The sequence below is a fragment of the Macrotis lagotis genome, chromosome 3 (assembly GCF_037893015.1).
Source record: "Macrotis lagotis isolate mMagLag1 chromosome 3, bilby.v1.9.chrom.fasta, whole genome shotgun sequence".
In the NCBI taxonomy this organism is placed as follows: Eukaryota; Metazoa; Chordata; class Mammalia; order Peramelemorphia; family Peramelidae; genus Macrotis; species Macrotis lagotis.
The window spans coordinates 235,061,029-235,080,781 of record NC_133660.1 but is presented as its reverse complement, the minus strand read 5'-3'; the positions used below and the strand labels follow the sequence as shown (position 1 = coordinate 235,080,781).

Sequence of the window (19,753 nt, the reverse complement as noted above, 5' to 3'; positions counted from 1 at the left end):
GAGGAGGAGTTCCTGGATGCTTTATTATCTAGAAAGAAGTCTAAATGTTACCTATTAGTGGCAAGCTAAGTAAATTGTACTAGGTTCTGCCTTTTTCAACAAAAAAGAAGTCAAAAGTCAGAGAGATAACATAGTCTACTGCATGTGACCCTTTTCCCCTAGGGTAGCAAAGCCCTCAGAAAGAGAAGGGGTACTCTTTTATAGGCAACTATTGGTCATAGAAGGAATAGGCAAAACTGAAAATATCAAATAGTCTTCTTCCAAATGTCATACCAAAAATGGGAATCCCAAATATTTAAACTACAGGATAATACTAAAAATAGGACTACCAAGGAAGCAAAGTTTAATTTTTAGAGCAAAATATACCCAAATAGCTCAGCAAACCTAATAGTCCCAACATAACCTATAGCTAAATTTTTGAGTATCTTAGCCATTTCCACCCATCTCTATTGTGAAGAACGGCTTCAATATAGTCTGAGCTTCCCAAGTAATAAAGCTGGGTTCTTCTAACAGTATTTCTAAAGTAATTTCAATAGGTCCCCTTCTGCTTACCTGGTTTGTATGGTATTCCAGAGGGGAAGAGGAATCCCTGTTGGGCAGCAGCAGCTGCCGCCAGTGTCCGCTGGTCGTGTGGAAAAATTGGGATCATGAGCGGAGGCATGTGACCCTGAACCTGCTAAACAGAAGAGAGCCTATGATCAGACATAATGCAAATGTGTCTTGCCAGGTATTTATTTTCCATTGCTTATAGAGATCACCATGTGCTCCCACAGTCGCCTCTTCCCCAGCAACTACTCCAATCTGCTTACAAACCTAGACCAAAGACATATAACTTTGCATCCAACCCCCAAACCTGGAACCCCAAGGCAGTCAGAATAGGCATCAATTCTAGAGATTAGCCAGTCCAAGGTTACTTAATTTTAAATTCATAAATGTTTTTAATTTAGATAACTATTTTACTTTCTTTGTAGTTTTATATATTTTATTTGGGACATTGAAAAATATTATCCAGAGAAAGATTCCAGACTTTTAATGGAATCTATGAGACATATACACAAAACTTAAGAATCCCTTTTCTAGCCCAATACCCTCATTTTATACATAAGAAAACAAAGTCTCAAGAAGATAAGAAATTCTTACTCTTTTCCTTCTATTTCAAGGAGTTAACCATCTTTAGAGACTAATTTTTTCCTTATTTATTTATTTAAGGGACTATCTTTTCTACCCCCAAGGTTAGCACCCTGTTTTAAGCTTATGTTAACTGTGATCAAGACTGTGATAATAGCCACCTTACTGACTTCCCTACCTCTTCCTTCCTCTAATCTGTCACCTACAGGACTGCCAAAGTCATTTTCCTATTGCACAGTTCTGGTCACCTCTCCTCCTCTCCTAGATTCTAAATTTCATGAGGGCAAAAGCCATGTGCTGCTTAAACCTTGTATCACCACCACCTACCACAAAAGCCTATGAGAGTATTTTGCCCACAATTGTTAATTAATATTTGTTACACTAGAATTCATTGAAAGTTTATTGTATGGCTTTTGTAAGGAAGAAAGGGAAAAGCTAAGCAAGTTAGTTCAAATCATCAAGCAATGCATCTGGCATCTTCCAGACATGGTGCTAAGTGACAGAGATAGAGAGAAAAGGCAAATAAATGGATAGATAGATGGCTGGGGGGACAAGGAAGGGGGGGAGAGAGACAGAGAAATGGAAGGAGGAAGAGAAAGAGTTAAATACATGACTAAAAAGATAAATGCTAGATGGATAAAAGTTCAATAAATACATGATAGATAAAAGATAAATATAGATATAGATAAAAGATGAATACATTCTATATAGAGAGAAAAATACAAGATAGATAACAGATAAATAAATACAATCTAGATAAAAAGAACATAAAACAGAGTCTAGATATTTTTCCCATGTTTGGGAGAAATATGTGGTTAGCATACTGGGTTAGAAATGATGGAAATGATGTTTAGCTATTATATACTCAAAAAGTAGTATCTCTCCTCCTCAGGTAGTTCACTATGCAGTCTTATGGCAGTATGTTTAGAGGGCTTCCTAGAAATCCCTGCCCCCTTCTCCCTGCCTCCCCACCATGCTTCAGATTTAAGACCACCACATCTTGGCTCCCAATTAGACTAATATTCTTTGCTATACACACCTCGGTGTAACATATAAATTGCTTGTCTGTCTGAGCAGTTTTACAGCCCTGTGTACGATAGTGTAGCTCAGTAATTATGGAGTTGTATTCAGAGAGCATTTCCGAATAAATCCTACTATATCAAATTTCATTTGACCTTAATAAATGTATCAAAGAGCACAAAAATGCAAAAGGAGAAAATTCTGCACCTTCTATCAGCATTTGTATGCTACATATTAAAAATGAAGGTTGAGACACAAGAAACCCTGCCTCCTACAATATCTCTGCATTTTCCCAGCACTCACTCTCTCTCTCTCTCTCTCTCTCTCTCTCTCTCTCTCTCTCTCTCTCTCTCTCTCTCTCTCTCCCTCCCTCCCTCTCTCCCTCTCTCCCTCTCTCCCTCTCTCCCGCTCTCCCTCCTGGCTAGCATTATAGTGCAGTTTCCAGCCATCTTTTAATCTACTTTGATTAAAGAAAACTAAATATTTAAAGGCATACATATCAATCCTAGGAAGTATCAAAAGAAATTACCAAGTTAAATTAAACAGGGTTTATAGATTTCTTCCCTACTGTGAATGGGAACCATTTATAGAGTTACCAATGTCACATTTGGAAGGGAGCTTCTAATATGACTTCTTAAATTTTACAGATGAAGAAACTGAGGCCCCTCAGAGGTTAAGTGACTTGCTGAAAGTCACCCAAGAAAGGACAGAACTGGGATTCATATCCAGGTCTCTTGTCCACAAGGCATCCCATATCCTATTAAAAAAGTCAAACTAAACCTCCAAAGTACTTCAACCCCCTCCTCCCTTTTAATTCCATAAACCTTATTTTCTTTGGTCAAATCCCATATGTTGACCTATGACATTGTTTAAATAGTGCCAAATTTCCTTGTCATATCCCCACTCCTTCTACAATCACTGATGCAGTACAGAAATGCTACTGTGTGTGTCCATAAGGCTTAATTTACCAACAACTTTTCTCTGGGGAAGGCCCAAAGATGTAGGTTAATAAAGGTCAAGGGAAAAATAAACACTTTACAGTATTTTTCTGAATTCATTTCTCAGGAAAATCAACTTCTAATAAAAAGGTCTTTGTGCAATTACTACCTTGCCAGTGGGGCGTGGAAGAAACTAGCTTTGGGCAGCTATTTCTTTCATTTTAGCTGAGGTAAGGAAGCCATGGCTTTTGACTGTTAGGAGTATAGGCTTAACTTGGCTAAATTGGAACTGATTCCCCCAAGTGCCATTCCTGGCCTTTAACTTCATGGAACAATGCCAAGGATGCTGCTGGTCACCCATGGAGAACCCCAGGGCGGGTCTGGAAACCTGGGTTCAAGATCCAGAATCACTACCTATTAGCTGTGTAAACTTAGACTTCTCTTTCATTTCCTAATCTATAAAATAAGGGGGAGAGGACATCTAAATGATCTTTCAGGTTCCTTTCTAGGACTAAAAGTCTATGATTCTGTAAAGCAAAAAGTATGGATGCATGGCCAGAGGCAGTCAATTGAAGGTTTAAGGTTTCTGTATTAGCATCCTAGAGGAAGGACTGGAGAGAATCTTGAAAGTTATCTAGCTCAAATCTTCTAGTTTATTAAGAGGAACCTGGAGATCCAGAGAAGTCAAAGACTCTGCCCAAGTTCACAAGGACATTAAGAGACAGAGCCAGTGTCTGCATCCAACTGTCATTTGCATCCTTTCCATTAGACTGAGGTACTTTGCTAAAATCTGAAATATGAAAGCTGGTGGGAAGGTTTGGAAATCATAGTGTATGAGAATTGATGAAAGACAGAAGGATGGATGGCTAGAAGATTTGGTGAGATGGAGGGAAAAGAGGTATGATCACTATCTTCTAATATTTGAAAGACTTATATGTGGAAGAGGGAAGAACCCTGACCTTTGAGTTACAAAAAGCTGAGTTCAAATCCCACCATTGCTCTATATGTCACTTTCCCCTCTAAGATCAGTCTTCTCATCTATAAAATCATTAATTAATTCAAATCATAGGCCTGAATTAGAAAACCTCTAATGTTCTTTCTAGGCAGCCAGGCAGTGGAGTAGATAGAACATCAAACCTGTAATCAGAAAGACCTGAGTTCAAATCTGACCTCAGATACTTACTAGCTATGTGACCCTGGAGAAGTCATTTAACCCTTCTTGTCTCAGTTTTCTAATCTGTAAAATGAGCTGGAGAAGGAAATGGCAGGTCACTAAAATAAGTCTGGCTCATTTTAGGTATCTCTAAAGGGCAGAACTTGAAGCAATGAAGGACAGTGACAGACTGTTAGACCTTGGATTTTAATAAGGGATTTTCATTCTTTTGTCCAATAATGGGCCTGCCCAAAACTTGGACTTCCTTATGTGTTTGGAAACTCCTCCACCCTGGAATGGTGTAAACAAAGACGAAATGTACATTCGTGCAAGATGCAGTGGAAATAAGTCCTATATTGGCTGAGAGGATGGATGATTTTCAAAGCTCCTCCCAACATAGAATTTGGTGATTCAAATTAGCATTTGTTGATTGTATATTTGGTGAATGAATATACAATAGCCATGGAATCATTAAAGGCTTTGTCACCTAGGGAAACTCAAAACTATCTTTCTAACATATAACTATTTTAAGGGAAGAACACCTGAGTGGATTTCAGAACTTACTTTCTTCCAATTCTTTTTTTTAGGTTTTTTTTATAAGGCAAACGAGGTTAAGTGACTTGCCCAAGGCCACACAGCTAGTTAATTATTAAGTGTCTGAGACCAGATTTGAACCCAGGTACTCCTAACTCCAGGGCCAGTGCTTTATCCACTATGCTACCTAGCTGCCCCTGCTTTCTTCCAATTCTTAACTAAAACTGTGACTCAATAGCAACAAGGTTACCAGAGTTCATAGGTCACCAAATGAAGATAGTTTTCAAAGTCTTTAAAAATGCTATAATGTTAAAGCCTAAATATTATTTAGAAATAATTCTCAAACTTTTTTTTAGTCCCAAGACCCTTTACTTTCTTAAATATTAATGAGGAACCACCATCACCAAAGGATTTTATTTATATGGGTTATGGCTATTTTTTCTATGATAGAAGTTAAAATGTCTTGGCATTATGATGAAAATAGTTTTGACATTGTGGACCCCTCCCCCTAAAAAGGGACTTGGAGAATTCCCTGGGAATCCCTGGACCATATTTTGAGAATAACTGATTGGAGTGGGGGAAGTGGAGATGGGGAAGGATTCAGGAAAATAAGCATTGGGTGAATTGAACAGTAGTCCCCAAATTTTCAGGCTATGGAACATATATAAAAGGGAAATGACCTTTGTGGCCACACTTTCATCCTTAAAGCATCAAGGGTCCCCTAATCTAACATCTGAAGGTCTTCACTTCATCAAAGGAGGTATAAATTGAGATAACCATTTGAACAAGTTGTTGGCTCTCTGGAAAGCACAAAAGGCCAAGAATAAGTATCAGCATCTTAATGTAGGAGCCAGATGAAACATCACAAAGTCTTAATGAGGAGAAAGATGTTGTACAAATGGCCACCCAGGTCCCTTGAAACATCACATCTATGATCCTATGTCAGAAAACAAAAGTTTTACCATCTCAATGGACTCAGGAAGAAAGGGAAAGATAGATTGTTAATCATAGGATAAACTGCCAGTCTTCTATCATACAGGGAAAGAAACAAAGTAACTTACTATATTGACTGAGACCTGGGGTTATAGTCAATAATTCATTTAAATTTATTTCAATTCAGTTGAACAAACATGCATGTCAACTCAAGCTAACTCCTCTTCTAAGGCTTTTTTTCCCATGCTATTGTATTCTCTTCCAATATTCAATAGTAGAGAAAAGGTGAGCAAACTATTTCAATCAGTTTGTTGATTATGAATCATGACCACAGAATGGAGGAAAAGAGGTAGATCAGTGATGTAGAAAGAGTCAAGGATAACAGAGGGACGGCCCTAAATGCAGTAAAGATAAGGCAACCCTAGAGAATGACAATTTGTATGTAAGGCTAACCTCGATGAAGAAGTCATCCAAAGACATGGACGAGAATGATATTGGATGGGAAGATAGGAGAAGGAATGATGGGTGCCCACACAAAAGTATCAAAATATGGGATTCTAGAATTGAGATAGTATGTAAGAATATCCAAACTGCATTTTAAAAGAGTTCTTTGTAACTTTATTCTATTAATTATCAGACTAGGGTCTTAAGTTGATATTCATAAGCAGAATTTTAGAACCAGAAGGGCCTCAGAAATCAGATCTCTTTTTTCTTTTCTTTTCTTTTCTAAGCAGATAAAGTGCAAATGATTTGTCCAATGACATACAGTGAGTCAGTGACTGGGGCAAACCAAGTGTCCAGATTCTAGATCCCCAGATCTTCCCATTGTACCATCCAGCCTCATCACTATTCTTTTCCTTCAGTAATTTTTTTTCTACTTTGGCTCTTGTACACACTAGCACTGGTCATTCAACTCCAAATGCAAAATATGCTCCGAAGTTATTTTAAGTAAGATACAAACGCAAAGCTTTAAAAATACCCTTTGTCAAGGACAAATATGAATGCTCTCTGCCAGGTGAAGTCTGAGCTGAGGAACAGAAGAGCAAGGCTCCTCTTTCAGAAATCATTTCAGAATGCTAAGGAAACACAGCTCAATCCCAGGAAAAAGTGATCATTGAACTGAGATTTCCAGAAAACAGAACCTGGCTGCCATATGGAAATGCAAATAGTTACATTAAGGTGTGATGGTGGAGTTGTCTTTAATTGTGAGTAAACACAATGTCCTGTGAAAGTCTCCCTTCTCCCTAAAAAAGCATTTGATGGGTACCCCTGCTTAGAACACAGCAAGGAATACTTTATCTGCCCTGCCCTCGTGGGTTTTTGGCTCAATCAAAATAAATGAAGTGTTAGACTTTTGTTGGGGAGAACTCAAATTCAAATCAAGCCTTCAGAAACTTAATAATTATGTGAACTTTGGTTAATCATTTAGCTCTCCCAGTCTTAGATTCCTCATTTGTAAAATGAAAATAATAATAATAATAATAATAATAACAATACCACCTACTTATAGAAGAAAAACTGAAATAACATATGTAAAATTCTTTGCAAATGTTAAAGTTCCATATAAATACTAGCTTCTTCTACTACTAATAGTATATCTGCATCTCAGGACCATTACCAATGAAATTTTCAGTTACTAAGGTAAAAACCAAAAAGACAAATCAGATCAGATTCAGATGAGATGGAGCAGACTGGAGATCATAGTAGAGGAAGATAAACTGGATGTGTTTAGTGTGAAGGCTTGATTTGGGTGAGTCGGGAGTCAAGAGGAGGATGAAAACATCTCCAAAAGTCACCATGTAGAAAAGACCTCAGAGGGAAGAATGAGAAGCAGAAGGAGACATAAGTTCTTTCTATGTCAGAGTGTTGGACTTGGAGGTCTAAAGACCTGGGTTCAAATCCGGTCTAAGACACTAATTAGTTGTGTGTTCCAAAGTTAATGTGAGGATCAAGTATAGTAACACGTGAAGCATTTTGCATTCCTTAAAACATTGTGTAGGGGCGGCTAGGTGGCGCAGTGGATAAAGCACCCGCCCTGGAGTCAGGAGTACCTGGGTTCAAATCCGGTCTCAAACACTTAATAATTACCTAGCTGTGTGGCCTTGGACAAGCCACTTAACCCCATTTGCCTTGCAAAATTAAAAAATTAAAAAAAAAACATCGTGTAAATGTCATTTACTGTATTGTCTTCCCCAGTAAAGTAGGAGTTCCTTGAAATTCATTTCTGTCTTTGTGACTAGCACAGGGCTGGAACAAAGTAGGCATTTAATAAAAGGCTTGATGTGAGAAAGGAAAGAACTAGGATTAATAGAACTAATAGAACTTACCAGGACCCTAGTACACGAGAAAATCATCAGAACTGCCTGATAACAGAATAAACAGTTGTCTCAGGTGGTCATGAACTACTCATCAAAGAATGTGTTCAAGTAAAAATGTGTGACCACCCCGCCCCCCGCTTGAAAATGGTGTAGAGGGGATTCCTGCACACATATACCAGTAGGTTAGATTAAATAACTTCTAAAATCCTTTTTCACTCTGAGATTCTGTGATTCTAAGCGTGCCTCATTTTGGCATGCTTTCAAAGGGATGATAACGGCTTAGAATCTAGCAGTGTTGCAGATCAGAAAACATTTCCAACGGCAAGACTGTTTCGGAAGCCTGCCCACCTGGCCAAACAGGAGATCCTCAGTGAAAATAGCAGAAAAGTTCCCTCTGAGAACATCTTCTCTAGTTTGCTTTCTCAGAAGGACTTGGAATGAAATTGAGGCCATAGAGGACAAATTTGGGGGAATAGAAATAGCAAGATCATTTGATGGGATTAGGATAGGGAAGCAGGGCTAAAAGTCTCTTCTACATGCATCTGGGTCACAAGAGCTTAATATGAATATAAAAACTCCTCCTACCTGTACAAAACAAATTCCAAGACACTTCATTCAGTTTGCAGCTGAAGGCAACAGCCAGATTGCCTCAGCTGTGATCCTTAAGGCAGCAAGGCAAAGAAAAAAGTCCCCCCCATAACAAGGAAGAAAACTCTGAGCCCCATGCCTAGGCTTCTTCTGGCTGCTTTCTCTAATCCTTTCTTTCATCTTCTTTCCAGGATTCTCTCTTCCTCAAATCACCCCAGCTTTACATTTGCAGACCTGTCAAGGGAGTCAGATACATGGGAAGCAGCAATCCCCTAAAGATGGAAAATTAATATTTTACTGAAGAAAGAAAAAAATCAGATTCCAGATTCCATTGAAGCAACAGATCTTCACACAGCATGCACAGAAAAGTTCTTGAAATTCTTTATCCTTATGAATGAAGATTGGACCTAGATTTTTCTGGCCCAGTTTTGAAGACTCTTTAATCATCCCTATAAAGTAAAAACTGTTTTGGTCCTGTAAACATCCAAGATTGAGATCACCAAGAATTATTTTTAAAGAAATGAAACCTAGATCTGGGGAAGCTGGATTCACAGGATAATAGGATCATTGATTAGGAACAAATGGAGAATTGAAAAGCCATTTAGTCCAACCCCTTCACTTTACAGATGAGGAAAATGAGATTCTGAGAGGTAAATTGACTTGTTCAGATGGCACACAGTTAGCAAGATTGGAACCTGGGTCTCCTGCTTCCAAATCCATCATACCTTTCCTGTCTCAAGAAACTTACTAGATCTCTGAACCCAGGCAAGTCATGTAACCTCTGTGAGCCTCAGTTTCCTCATCTGTAAAATGGGGATCATAATAAAATCTCATTTGTAAAAATTATCATGCCAATCAGATGAGACAATGTGTCCAAATGCCTCACAAACCTTAAAGCACTATACAAATGTAATCTATTGTTATTGTTGTTATAATTATTCTAAAAATATGAAGGAAAATGATAGTTTTGTGGTGGCCAATGGGCACAAACCCTTGCCGGCTTCCCATAACAGCATGGAGACTAAAATGCCGACCACGGTTCTGTTTCAGGGAGGCCGGTGAAAGCTATATAATGGATGCCCCAAAGCACAACTGTCCATTAATGAAAAACTTGCCAAGTCCCTGGCCAAAAGCTTTGTCCTTTTACACATTCTTCATCAAATCGGCGACATGCCCAGAAATTTTAATTGCCAGGATGTTCCTCAGGTCTCTCAGAAAATCAAGACAGCAGCAGATGCCGGTGAAACACTTCGACTCTGTCTCTTCCCATTCGTCAAAAATAGCGGCATTGTTGCCGCGACACTCTCCCCTTTTGTCTCCTCGGTGCTAAGTTGTTGATGATGCCACTTTGTGCCATCTGCCCCAGAGCTTCATTAAAGATACATGAATGGGCTAACCGGCCTGATATCTTGTAAGGAACAGGTGCTATTGTTTGTCCCTGAAGACTCGCACTAAAGATCTGACTCAGAATACTTGAGAATAGAGCATCTGTAGCAGTCAGCCAGAGAGCAACTTGGCAGAGACCCTGCTCTGCCACTAATATGCAAACAGAGGGACACTCAGGGGGGCTCATTTTCTCTTTCATGAAGATTATTTAACTTTTGTACTGATGGAAGATAAGTATTTGTATTGGAAATCATGGACATGTGAATATCACTGCCTATATTGGAGACCCTAAGTGAGGAGAGTTGGGAGGGGGGGCAGAGATTCAAACAAATAGCTCTTTACTTACACTTTGGAGTTTTAGAATTCTTAAAACCACTGCAGAGACTGTTTCTATTGTGAGGGGGGGGGATAAGGAAAGAAAAATAGCAAGCCAATCCCCTTGATAACTCTCTCTCTTATTTATTACATAGAAGAATCCTAAGCTATTTGCATAAGATGCTGCTCAGGAAGGAAGCACAGCTTAGGATCAAACAGAAGGAATGGAAAATATAGCAGGAAAAGATCCAAAGATCCTTCCGTTCTCCCATGTGAGTGGCCAGAGAGATTCCTCAGACCATGGGAAGCCAGGCACCCACACACATGCCCACATAATTCATCTAGAAAATGGCAACCAGGATAAAATGAAGAGCAAGAAAGCAAGGGTTTGGAAGGGCAGGATTAAGAGACTGAATTGTCTGAGTTGCTAAGGATTTGACAGAAACAACTTTTGATTTCAACCACTTTTGTCAAAAAAAAATCTTTTGAAAACAAATATAGTTCTTTCTCCCCTGAGTCACTGAATTGTAGTGAGCACCACCTATACTTTATCTCATGATGTTTAGTATATATCACACAAATTGGTCTTTAGTTATCTTCTGCCCCATGTTGTTCACTAGTGCATGCCTACAGAAAGATATTTAGCTCCTCTCCTCAAAGGTTTGGAATTTTTTATACTTCTTGGAAACTATTCTATATGTCTATTTCCCTATAGGAAATCCCATTTTTAACCTCCATTCTTTGGCTTGGGATGTTTACTTTACTTTTTTTTCAAAATTCATTTTATTTTTAATTATGGAAATAATATATTTGCTTCTGTCTTCTAAAAATGAAATGGGGAGAAGAGAAAGGGCAGGATCATGAATTTAGAAATTTTAAGCATTGACGGTTCAAGTTAATAAAATTCTTCAATTCTGCTCTGTGCCTGGTCAGCTCACATATGGAATAACTGCATTAAGTTCTGGGAGTCACATTTTATGTTGGACATTGATGAGTGTCTGAGAATTCAGAAGATATTGGCCAGGATAGTGAAGGGCCTTAAGATCAACACAAATGAGAAGCAATAGAAGGAATTGAAGATAATTACCTTGGGAAAAAAACAAAAGATGATAGCTACATTTGGGTATGTAGTGAGGGAAAAAAATATTTTAAGTTATTTCATGCAGAAGAGGTTTTAGACTTGTTTTGTCTGGCCCAAAAGGGTAGAATGAAAAACAACAGATAAAAAAATGTTACAGAGGAAAAATTTAGATGGATCTGGTGAAAGAAGAATATAGAAAAACAATAAAACAAAATGATATCAGCTCTAGAGGCCCTTTTCCAATGAGATTCTCCCAGCCATACACCAAAATCATTCAAGATTCCTTAAAATACAGAATAAAGTAAATTAAAATTTTTAAAGGACACAATCATAGAGATAGCTATCCAAAGACCCTCTGATCGTAGCATAAGGTTGGGTGTATATGAATATATATATATATATATATATATATATATATATATATATATAACAGAAATTTGAGCATGGTTTGCACTCAAAGCAGCATCCAATAAAGAAAATTGGTTTAGACTGTTTTCTGAAACTTGCATGACTCTTTTCATGACCTAAAGTTTCCTTTGGGAAAAAAGTCCATTTTAATACTAATATTCTATTAGTGTATTCCAAAACATGAAATATAACCATCTGAAGAATTTAAAAGGAATATTGTACAAAGCACATGGTGATTGTAACCAGGTTGCAATCTATAATTCAAGAGGAAATATGAAGAACAAAAGTGAAAGATGTCATTGATAAAATGAATGATAAAAAGAGAAAAATGAACTGATGATGTAATGAGAGCGAGGGATTACAGGTGAACAGACAAGAGTACTCCACTAGTGCCTTTGTGATGTCAGGAGAAGTTAACAAAATCATCTCAGTCCACTGGGTCCTTCCCTGTCCCCAAACTCCTATGGTGAATTTACAAAAAGACATGAGTAAGAATTACACAGGAAGGGCACACATGTATGGACTGAAATCTAAATTGTTGGAGGGAGCTCCCAAATCAGAAACATCACAAATTCAATGGAATATTTAAGTGAGGAAAACCTTAAAATTAAGGACTTTGAAAAGTAGAATGAGCTGCCTTAAAAAATAATTATCTCATCAATAGAGAAGACTGGACAACTAGTTGACAGATAAGTAAAGAAGATTCTTGTTCAGTTATTGATGGGTTGAACTAAATGGCCTCTGAAGAACTTTCCAGCTCTGAAATCAAGTGATTTTATAGGTGCCCACCACTTTTGAGTTTTCTCCCTCTTTCTCATGTGTTGAATGATTATCTAACCATCACTGTGAAGGGTATGGAAATCTACTCTTTGATGTCACATAGTGACATAAATGTTTGCTGACTAAGAGACCAAATTTTATATTGGTTACAAGTGCTCTTCCCTTTATACCACTTCTAATCCCTTCCATGTCAGCCTTTTCACTCTCATGACTCTTATCTTTGCCTTTTCTGCCCTTGTAGGGGTGCCTTCTAGAAAGCCTATTCTTCAGTAACAAACTCTTTTCCATATCCAACCTTTATCATCTCACATAGATTTCATATATACATATATTTTGTGTGCCTATACTTTTTAATAAATATGTCTTTATGTAGGCCATGATAAACTATAGATTACACTTGCATATATGTAATTATATATTCTATTGAATATATTCATATTATATATATATATATTATATGTGTTCTATGTTTATATTAAATTTATATGTGGTAAGTCCTTCTCACCTGCTAGAGTGTAAGCTCCTTGAAAGCAGATAGAGCACATAGCAGTGTTGAATTGTTGAATTTAATTTAATTCAATTCTGATAAATTAGGACTATGTTGTCACTGTATTTAACATATCCCCAGAAAACAAATTTTTCAGCTCACCAAGAGGAATATTACCTCAATTCTAGTTAATCAAGGTACCTTGAAAGAAGAGAACAAAACAGGGATTTCAAGAGGAATAATTCCTAGAGATCAAAGCTCCAGAAGTTCCAAGTATACACAATGAAATATTCAGAGCCATATAGGGTTCCAGTCTGCCATAATTGTACTCCCCACATTTTTTGTAGGATGTCATAACCTTGGCACCCTTACTCCTACCCCCAATTCCTACTGTCAAAAGTTGAAGTTAAATAGACTTGGTCACATCAAGATGATATTTAAAAAGTTCCCCTCCTTTTTTAAAAAACACTGTTAACCTCCATCTCTGAAGAGGAGAGGGAAGGAATTCTTCAGGGACTTTTAAAGTCCTGCTGGTTCTCCTTTCCAAACCCTCTGTGAGGAAGCAGACACATGGTCGCCTGGGATTCTGAGTCCAGGCCATACTCATTTGAAAGAGCACCCTCTTAAAGAACTCATCAGAACTTTCATCACTTCACTTTTGTAGTGTTTAAAAAGAGAGCATCCACTCCCCTTGAAGCCTTCCTTCTCTTTGATAATTTGGACAATTAAATAAATTGCTTAATCAAATGTCTAAAACATTAACCACAGAAATAGAAGATTAGATCACAGGCATCAAGTACCCTGCTCCCCCCTCCCAGTCCTCATGTCTGATCCTGGGCTCCTTATCACCAAGGGTAGGTAGGACAAGCAAATAGAGTAACTGGACTCTATCTGCTGGCTTCACCTTTAGAAAAGACATTTCAAATCCTCCTCACAGCCTAGCACTTTCCAACCCCTTCTCCAGTTACATAGGAGAGAAATGATCTTTGAAAGTAAGATCATAATAGCTCCATCTATCAGGTCAACAACACATGTTTTTTAAATCTTCTTTTGGTATATTCAGAGAGATGTTAATAGCTCCAAAAGAGCTGGTCTTGTCCTTCTTGTTAATAATACCTCTTTTAAAATTCCCCTCATGCCAGATGAGCTTACTCAAGCCGCATCTTTTCAAAGTGGGCTGACATGGCCATGATTCACTAGGGCATCAGCAGTCAAGCACCATCATTTTCCCCCCTTTGGCTTCCTTGAGAGTTGTTTAAATACTTCATCTTCAATAGAATGTGTAAAGGGTTTCCCCCCACCTCTTTATTTGATCAATTTTTTTTCAACTGGATGCTCAAGGAAGAAAGCAAAAATTACCCCCACTGTTTGCATTCCTAGAGTCTAATCTATCCTGTGGTACTCAAGGGGGGAAACAGCCTATTTGCACCCTTCTCCAATTAAGCCAATTCATTCACCAGTTTCTTATTTGGTACAAAGAGCTCTGAAGTCACAGGACCTGGGTTTAAATTTCTCCTCTTATGTCCCTATCTCCATGACCTAAGTAAGTCATTTAACCTCTTCAGCCCAGTGCCATAGAATAAGAAGGTAGGAGTAGATGACCACTGAGCTCTCCTCTAGCTCTATGATCCAATGAATACAATAATCCAGGAGAACAGAAGGAGACCCAAAATCCCTGTGGATGGGACTAATTTACATTTTATCTTTTGTACCTCTAACATCTAATAGTATTTCACATGGAGTAGGTACTCAATAAATATTTATGATTATGTATTTTGAATGGGAAAGACCTTAAAGGTCATCTGGTCCAAGTTCCTTATTTTACAGATGACAAAAACGAAAGCCTATCATAAGTGTCTGAATGGGATTGACCTGATTAGACTGGTCCCAAAGAAACTACCTTTTCTGTGACTCCAATCCAATCCTCCTCGACAAGCTAACTTCAATGATTTGGATGGAGTAGAAGACTTACTACAAATCCTAATGATTTTCTGACACTGCCCCCCAATCCAGAAATGACAAACTGTATGTTGGGATTTCCACTGTATGTTCATAAGACCCCTTACTCTACTGTCACATAAGTTCTCTCAGACATAAGGAGGAGTGTTGGTACTCATCCCTTTCTCCTGTCTATTTAGAAGGCTATGTCGTGCTCTCCAGGTTTGTTTCAGCATACAACTGGCTAGCAGAGTTTGAATGGGGTAAGTAGACTATCATATTGAAGAGGAATAGAATCAAAGAAAAATAAATCCTGAAGGGTATTTTCCTATTGTCCATACCCAGTCACATGACATAAAAACCTGAGAAGAAAGAACTCAGATTACTTTATAAAGTTAAAAAGGATGATAAATGGTAATTAAATGTGTTTAAATTATCTTACTATGTTTTAAAAAACTCTCACTAGGAGGGAAGTAGAACATCCTGGCTATAAAGAAATTAATAAAACATGTTATGCAAAAGTGAAATTTATGGTTCATTTGGAATTAGATATCTACCACCTTTTCAATCCATACAAATGCATAATCTTGTCAATTAAATATTATTGTTAAGGTCTAGTAGTATGTTAAAATCACTTTAAAGTGCAACTAAGGAAAATTCATGTGTGTTTATTACTCCTTAAGGATCTATTAGTGGGTATTTTATTCAGATTCGTGTTGTAAAATCTGCATAAACTCAGCATATTGTTATCCCCTTGTGTGCATTTGTTTGGTTAAAGCCAAACAGCAAATCTCAATTTTTGCAACTTCTGGAAAAGTCAAGAGAACTAAAACAGTCTTAATTTTAATCAGATACAAACAGTTATCACTACAGAAGTGAAGAGTTGACTATTATGCAAATAGTCACAGTTAGTGGTCACTGAGCCATCACAGAAGACGGAGCTAGTCAATTATTTTTGATATTTCCAAAGACTAGTGAAGATGGATGTTTCTTCTGCCTTCCCTGTCTTACTTCCACAGAAATAGGAAACATATTAAAGACTAATGATGGTTGTTCTTAAACAGGAATCGCATTAAGTACACAATGATCAAAGTATTTTAGCAGAGTAAAAATTTTTTTTTTCTTATTGTTTTTAAATGACATATACAAATGGGTCTGCTCTGGGATAAGTGTGCCATTTCCTTCACTATACAAACCCCTTCAGAAATAAGATTCCTGTCACCCTTTGCCCCATCACAAAGTCATTACAACTTTTAGACCTTATACATTGCCCATATGTTTCATCTTGTAGTAGTGATCAGAGTCCAGTAATGATTTTTTTTCTTGCTCTCCTGATGGTGAGGAATGAGTCTTATAACAATTCATTATAGTTAGATAAGCTCTGCAGGTAGAGGGAAGGTTTATCTTATATCTTTACATTGCCCAATAAAAACCAACTTACAGGGGTGAGCAAGACTGCATGGCAAATAGTTTTCAAAAAGGTGAGTGAATAAACATCTTCGGTTCATGTTAGCTGGAAGTCAGGAAGGAGTGCCCATAAAGATATATACAATTTTAAAATCTACTTCATCCATCTGGAGACATTTCCCCAATGACAGTCCTCAGACAGAGGCAATGGGAAATAAAGGTCAGCTCCAAAATTATCTATTAAAGTAACCTGAGCTCCTTCCTCAACAAGCCAATTCACTTTTTAAAGTGTTTGTCAACTAAGCCTTTACCATTAGCTATGATGGATTCTGAAACTTAAAGTCCAGATACTCTCATCAGGTTAAGATTTAATATGTTATGCAGTGGGGAGAGGGAGAGAAAGGAAAAGCCTGGGGGTAGAGGGGAATCTTTATTTATCTCATAAGAGTATTTAATTTTAAAGCAAAATTTTTAATAGGCTGCACTTTCCATTTTTCACTAGATAGTATACACAGCATTCTAAGTGCCTCATAAAGTATGACTTAGAGACTTCCTTCCAGTATTAACTCCTAGAAAGCAAGGACTGTTTCTACTCAACCCGTTCTGCATAATGTCACACTGGGAGCACCATCTCTGACTCAAGAGGCTGCCAACCACATTAGAAGTTTCAGAGATGATCGGCCAAAAAGTGGTGTACTCTGGCAAAATATTTATTTAAGCAAGAAGAGGGATTATTTTACAGGGTGGGAACAAGACACAAGATGGAGTGGCAATATTATTGGGAGAAGACTGACACCTGGTACCCAACTTGGCTGGTAAAATTTTAAGAAAGAATTTTAAAAGTCCAGCTTCCTGTCAAAAGCTAGAACTAAAACTCACTGATGAATTCTGCTTCTTAAGCAGAACATTATCTAGTGACAGCTAATTCAACAAACATTTACTAAACACTTAGATGGAAAATTATAATTCTATTGCACTTTGACATAGTCAGATTGCATCTGGAGTGATGATGTTCAGTTCCGGGTGCCACATTTTATGAGGAACATGAACAAGCTAGATAAGACCAATGGAATTTAAAAGGAGGTAAATAAAGATCAGCTGATGGAAATGAGAATAGCTTTAGCCTGAAGAGACAAAGGTATAGGAGAGACATGACAACTGGAGGACTATAGTGAAAAAAGAAAATATTTCCTTTGACCTCAAAAAGAAGACTAAGAATAAAAGGGAGAAGGAAAGTTGCAGAGAAAGAGCTCTAAATTTAATATATTACAATGAGAGCTGCCCAAAAGCAGAGCAGATTACCTTATTGGGCAGTGAATTCTCCATCTAAGGAGACCTTCTAAGAAGAAACGAGGTGATTATTTCTTGGAAATGTTATAGACAACAAGTCTGATCAACTATTGTTGGACTTGCTGCATTCTAACATTCTTGAATAGGATTTTTTTAACCCGTCCCATGGAGTCTGTGGATAGATTTCAGAGTTCATTGACTTGGAATTTTTAATATTTTGATAACTGAATTTCAATATAATTGGTTTCATTTGCAATCCTATGTATGTTATTTTACACATTTAAAAACATTATTTTAAGAAGGGGGTTCCATAGGCTTCCCCCAGGCTGTCCAAGGAGTCCATGAGCCAAAAGAATGATAAGTTCTCAAATAGAAATACAAAGTATTAGAAATGAAAGTTGCAAAGAAAAAATATCTTTTCTGAATGGGGAATATCCTGGAAAGGAATTAGAATGATAGAGGAGGTAGCAAAATAAACCAAGAAGTAGAAAAAAAAATTTAAATGTTAATGAAAAGATTGATGGAGCAAATTATGTTCTCTAGGCCATAGTTAGACAAAGGGTGTTTCCCATATGGAAATGAGTTCCAGACCAAATGAAATATCTGCAAAACTTGATCCCATTCCCAAATCTTTTCTGGTGCTGGAAGCCCTGAAGTGACCATAGGCATCAGTCATATTCCCAAGTTGTTTCATCAACGTTACCTACAGCCTTACTATACTGTGATGGGTCAGGCTTGGTCCTGGACTCCAAACACTGAGTTAATGCTCATCCCACACAGATCCACCCGGCTGGACGTAGATGAAAGAATGAATGACCCCTGGCGACCCTTGCAGCTGCTCAGTGGCAAGCGGAAGTGGAATGGAGACTAGAGAATGCATGAAGGGAAACTTCAAACAATATAGCAGAATCACCAGAGGTGGACAACAATGCAAGAAAAGCTCTCAAGGACATAGAAATTATTGGGGAGTGGGAGACAGGGCAAGGACAGGGAATGAGTCTGAGAAAAGATTTTGGGTGAGATTTGTACATAACAGCTACAGCCAGGGATGAAAGGGAAACTTTCACATTCATTTCCTAGTCATGAATTGGTCTTTTTAGAATACAGAGATTATAATCATCATCAATAACCTCTTCTCTGAAGACAAAGAACAGGATCAGAGGATATACAGCACATCACACATGAACAAGTGGGTCCTTCACAGAAGCTTGCTGGCAATGGGAATAACAAAGCACCATGTTGCCTAAAGACAGCAACACATGTCTCTCTACAAAGGAAGTCTGACAACAGATTGCCCTCTGAGATTGGCACACTGAAAAGAAATGCCCCCACTGCCTCCAGGACACCTATCAATTCCTTTGCCAAGTCTTCCACCATGTGGTTCTAATCTCTCTATTCTTCCAACCTTTTCTCCTATTTCACAAGGAATCTTCCCCACCCCCACCCCACACACACAGGACCCAGGAATGAACCAGCTAAACCAGATGAACAAAAAAGGCAGTAGGTCCTCCTGGGGAGAATTCTGTGCTTGGAGTTGGGAACTCTGGCTTTAAATTCTGACTCAAGTACATGAGATCCAGTATCATTAACTGGAAAGTGGGAGTTTATAATATTTATGCTACCTTTGCCATGCACGCGTGAAAATTTTATACAATGATTATTATTTTGATTATTATTTTGATTACAATTGGTCATATTATTATTATATTGATCATAATTCTTAAAATGGGCCTTTTGTCTTTCTGACTTTCATTACTTCATTTTATTCCTTCCATAATATCCTCTATTGATTACCCAAATTTTATTCATCCTTTAACCTGAATCTAGTACCTGTCTTACCTCAGTGAAGGAAATTGGACTGGACTGTGAGCTCTTTGGGGACTGGGTCTGAATCTCCTATTTCTCAGCTCCATGAATATATAGAATAGGCAATTACTTATTGATAGAAAAACAAGTATTTGTTCTCAGGTAAACTGGCATATTTTCTCTAAGTACTGAAAGGAAGAATGAGACTTTCAAGCATTTGGTCTCCATTATATCCATGGAAAA

General features: G+C 37.7%; 1 protein-coding gene across 16 annotated transcripts in view; it reads right to left on the bottom strand.

Moving 5' to 3' along the window:
• Positions 1 to 19,753, bottom strand: part of SOX6 (SRY-box transcription factor 6) — a 640,189-nt gene that overhangs the window by 128,311 nt on the left and 492,125 nt on the right. For 12 of the 16 annotated variants that reach the window (XM_074230208.1, XM_074230209.1, XM_074230207.1 and 9 more), the window contains one exon: positions 553 to 676. In XM_074230208.1, the coding sequence (XP_074086309.1) occupies positions 553 to 676 (124 nt within the window). The remainder of the gene's footprint in view (positions 1 to 552; positions 677 to 19,753) is intronic. The other 4 variants (XM_074230201.1, XM_074230204.1, XM_074230213.1 and 1 more) reach the window with 1 other exon arrangement.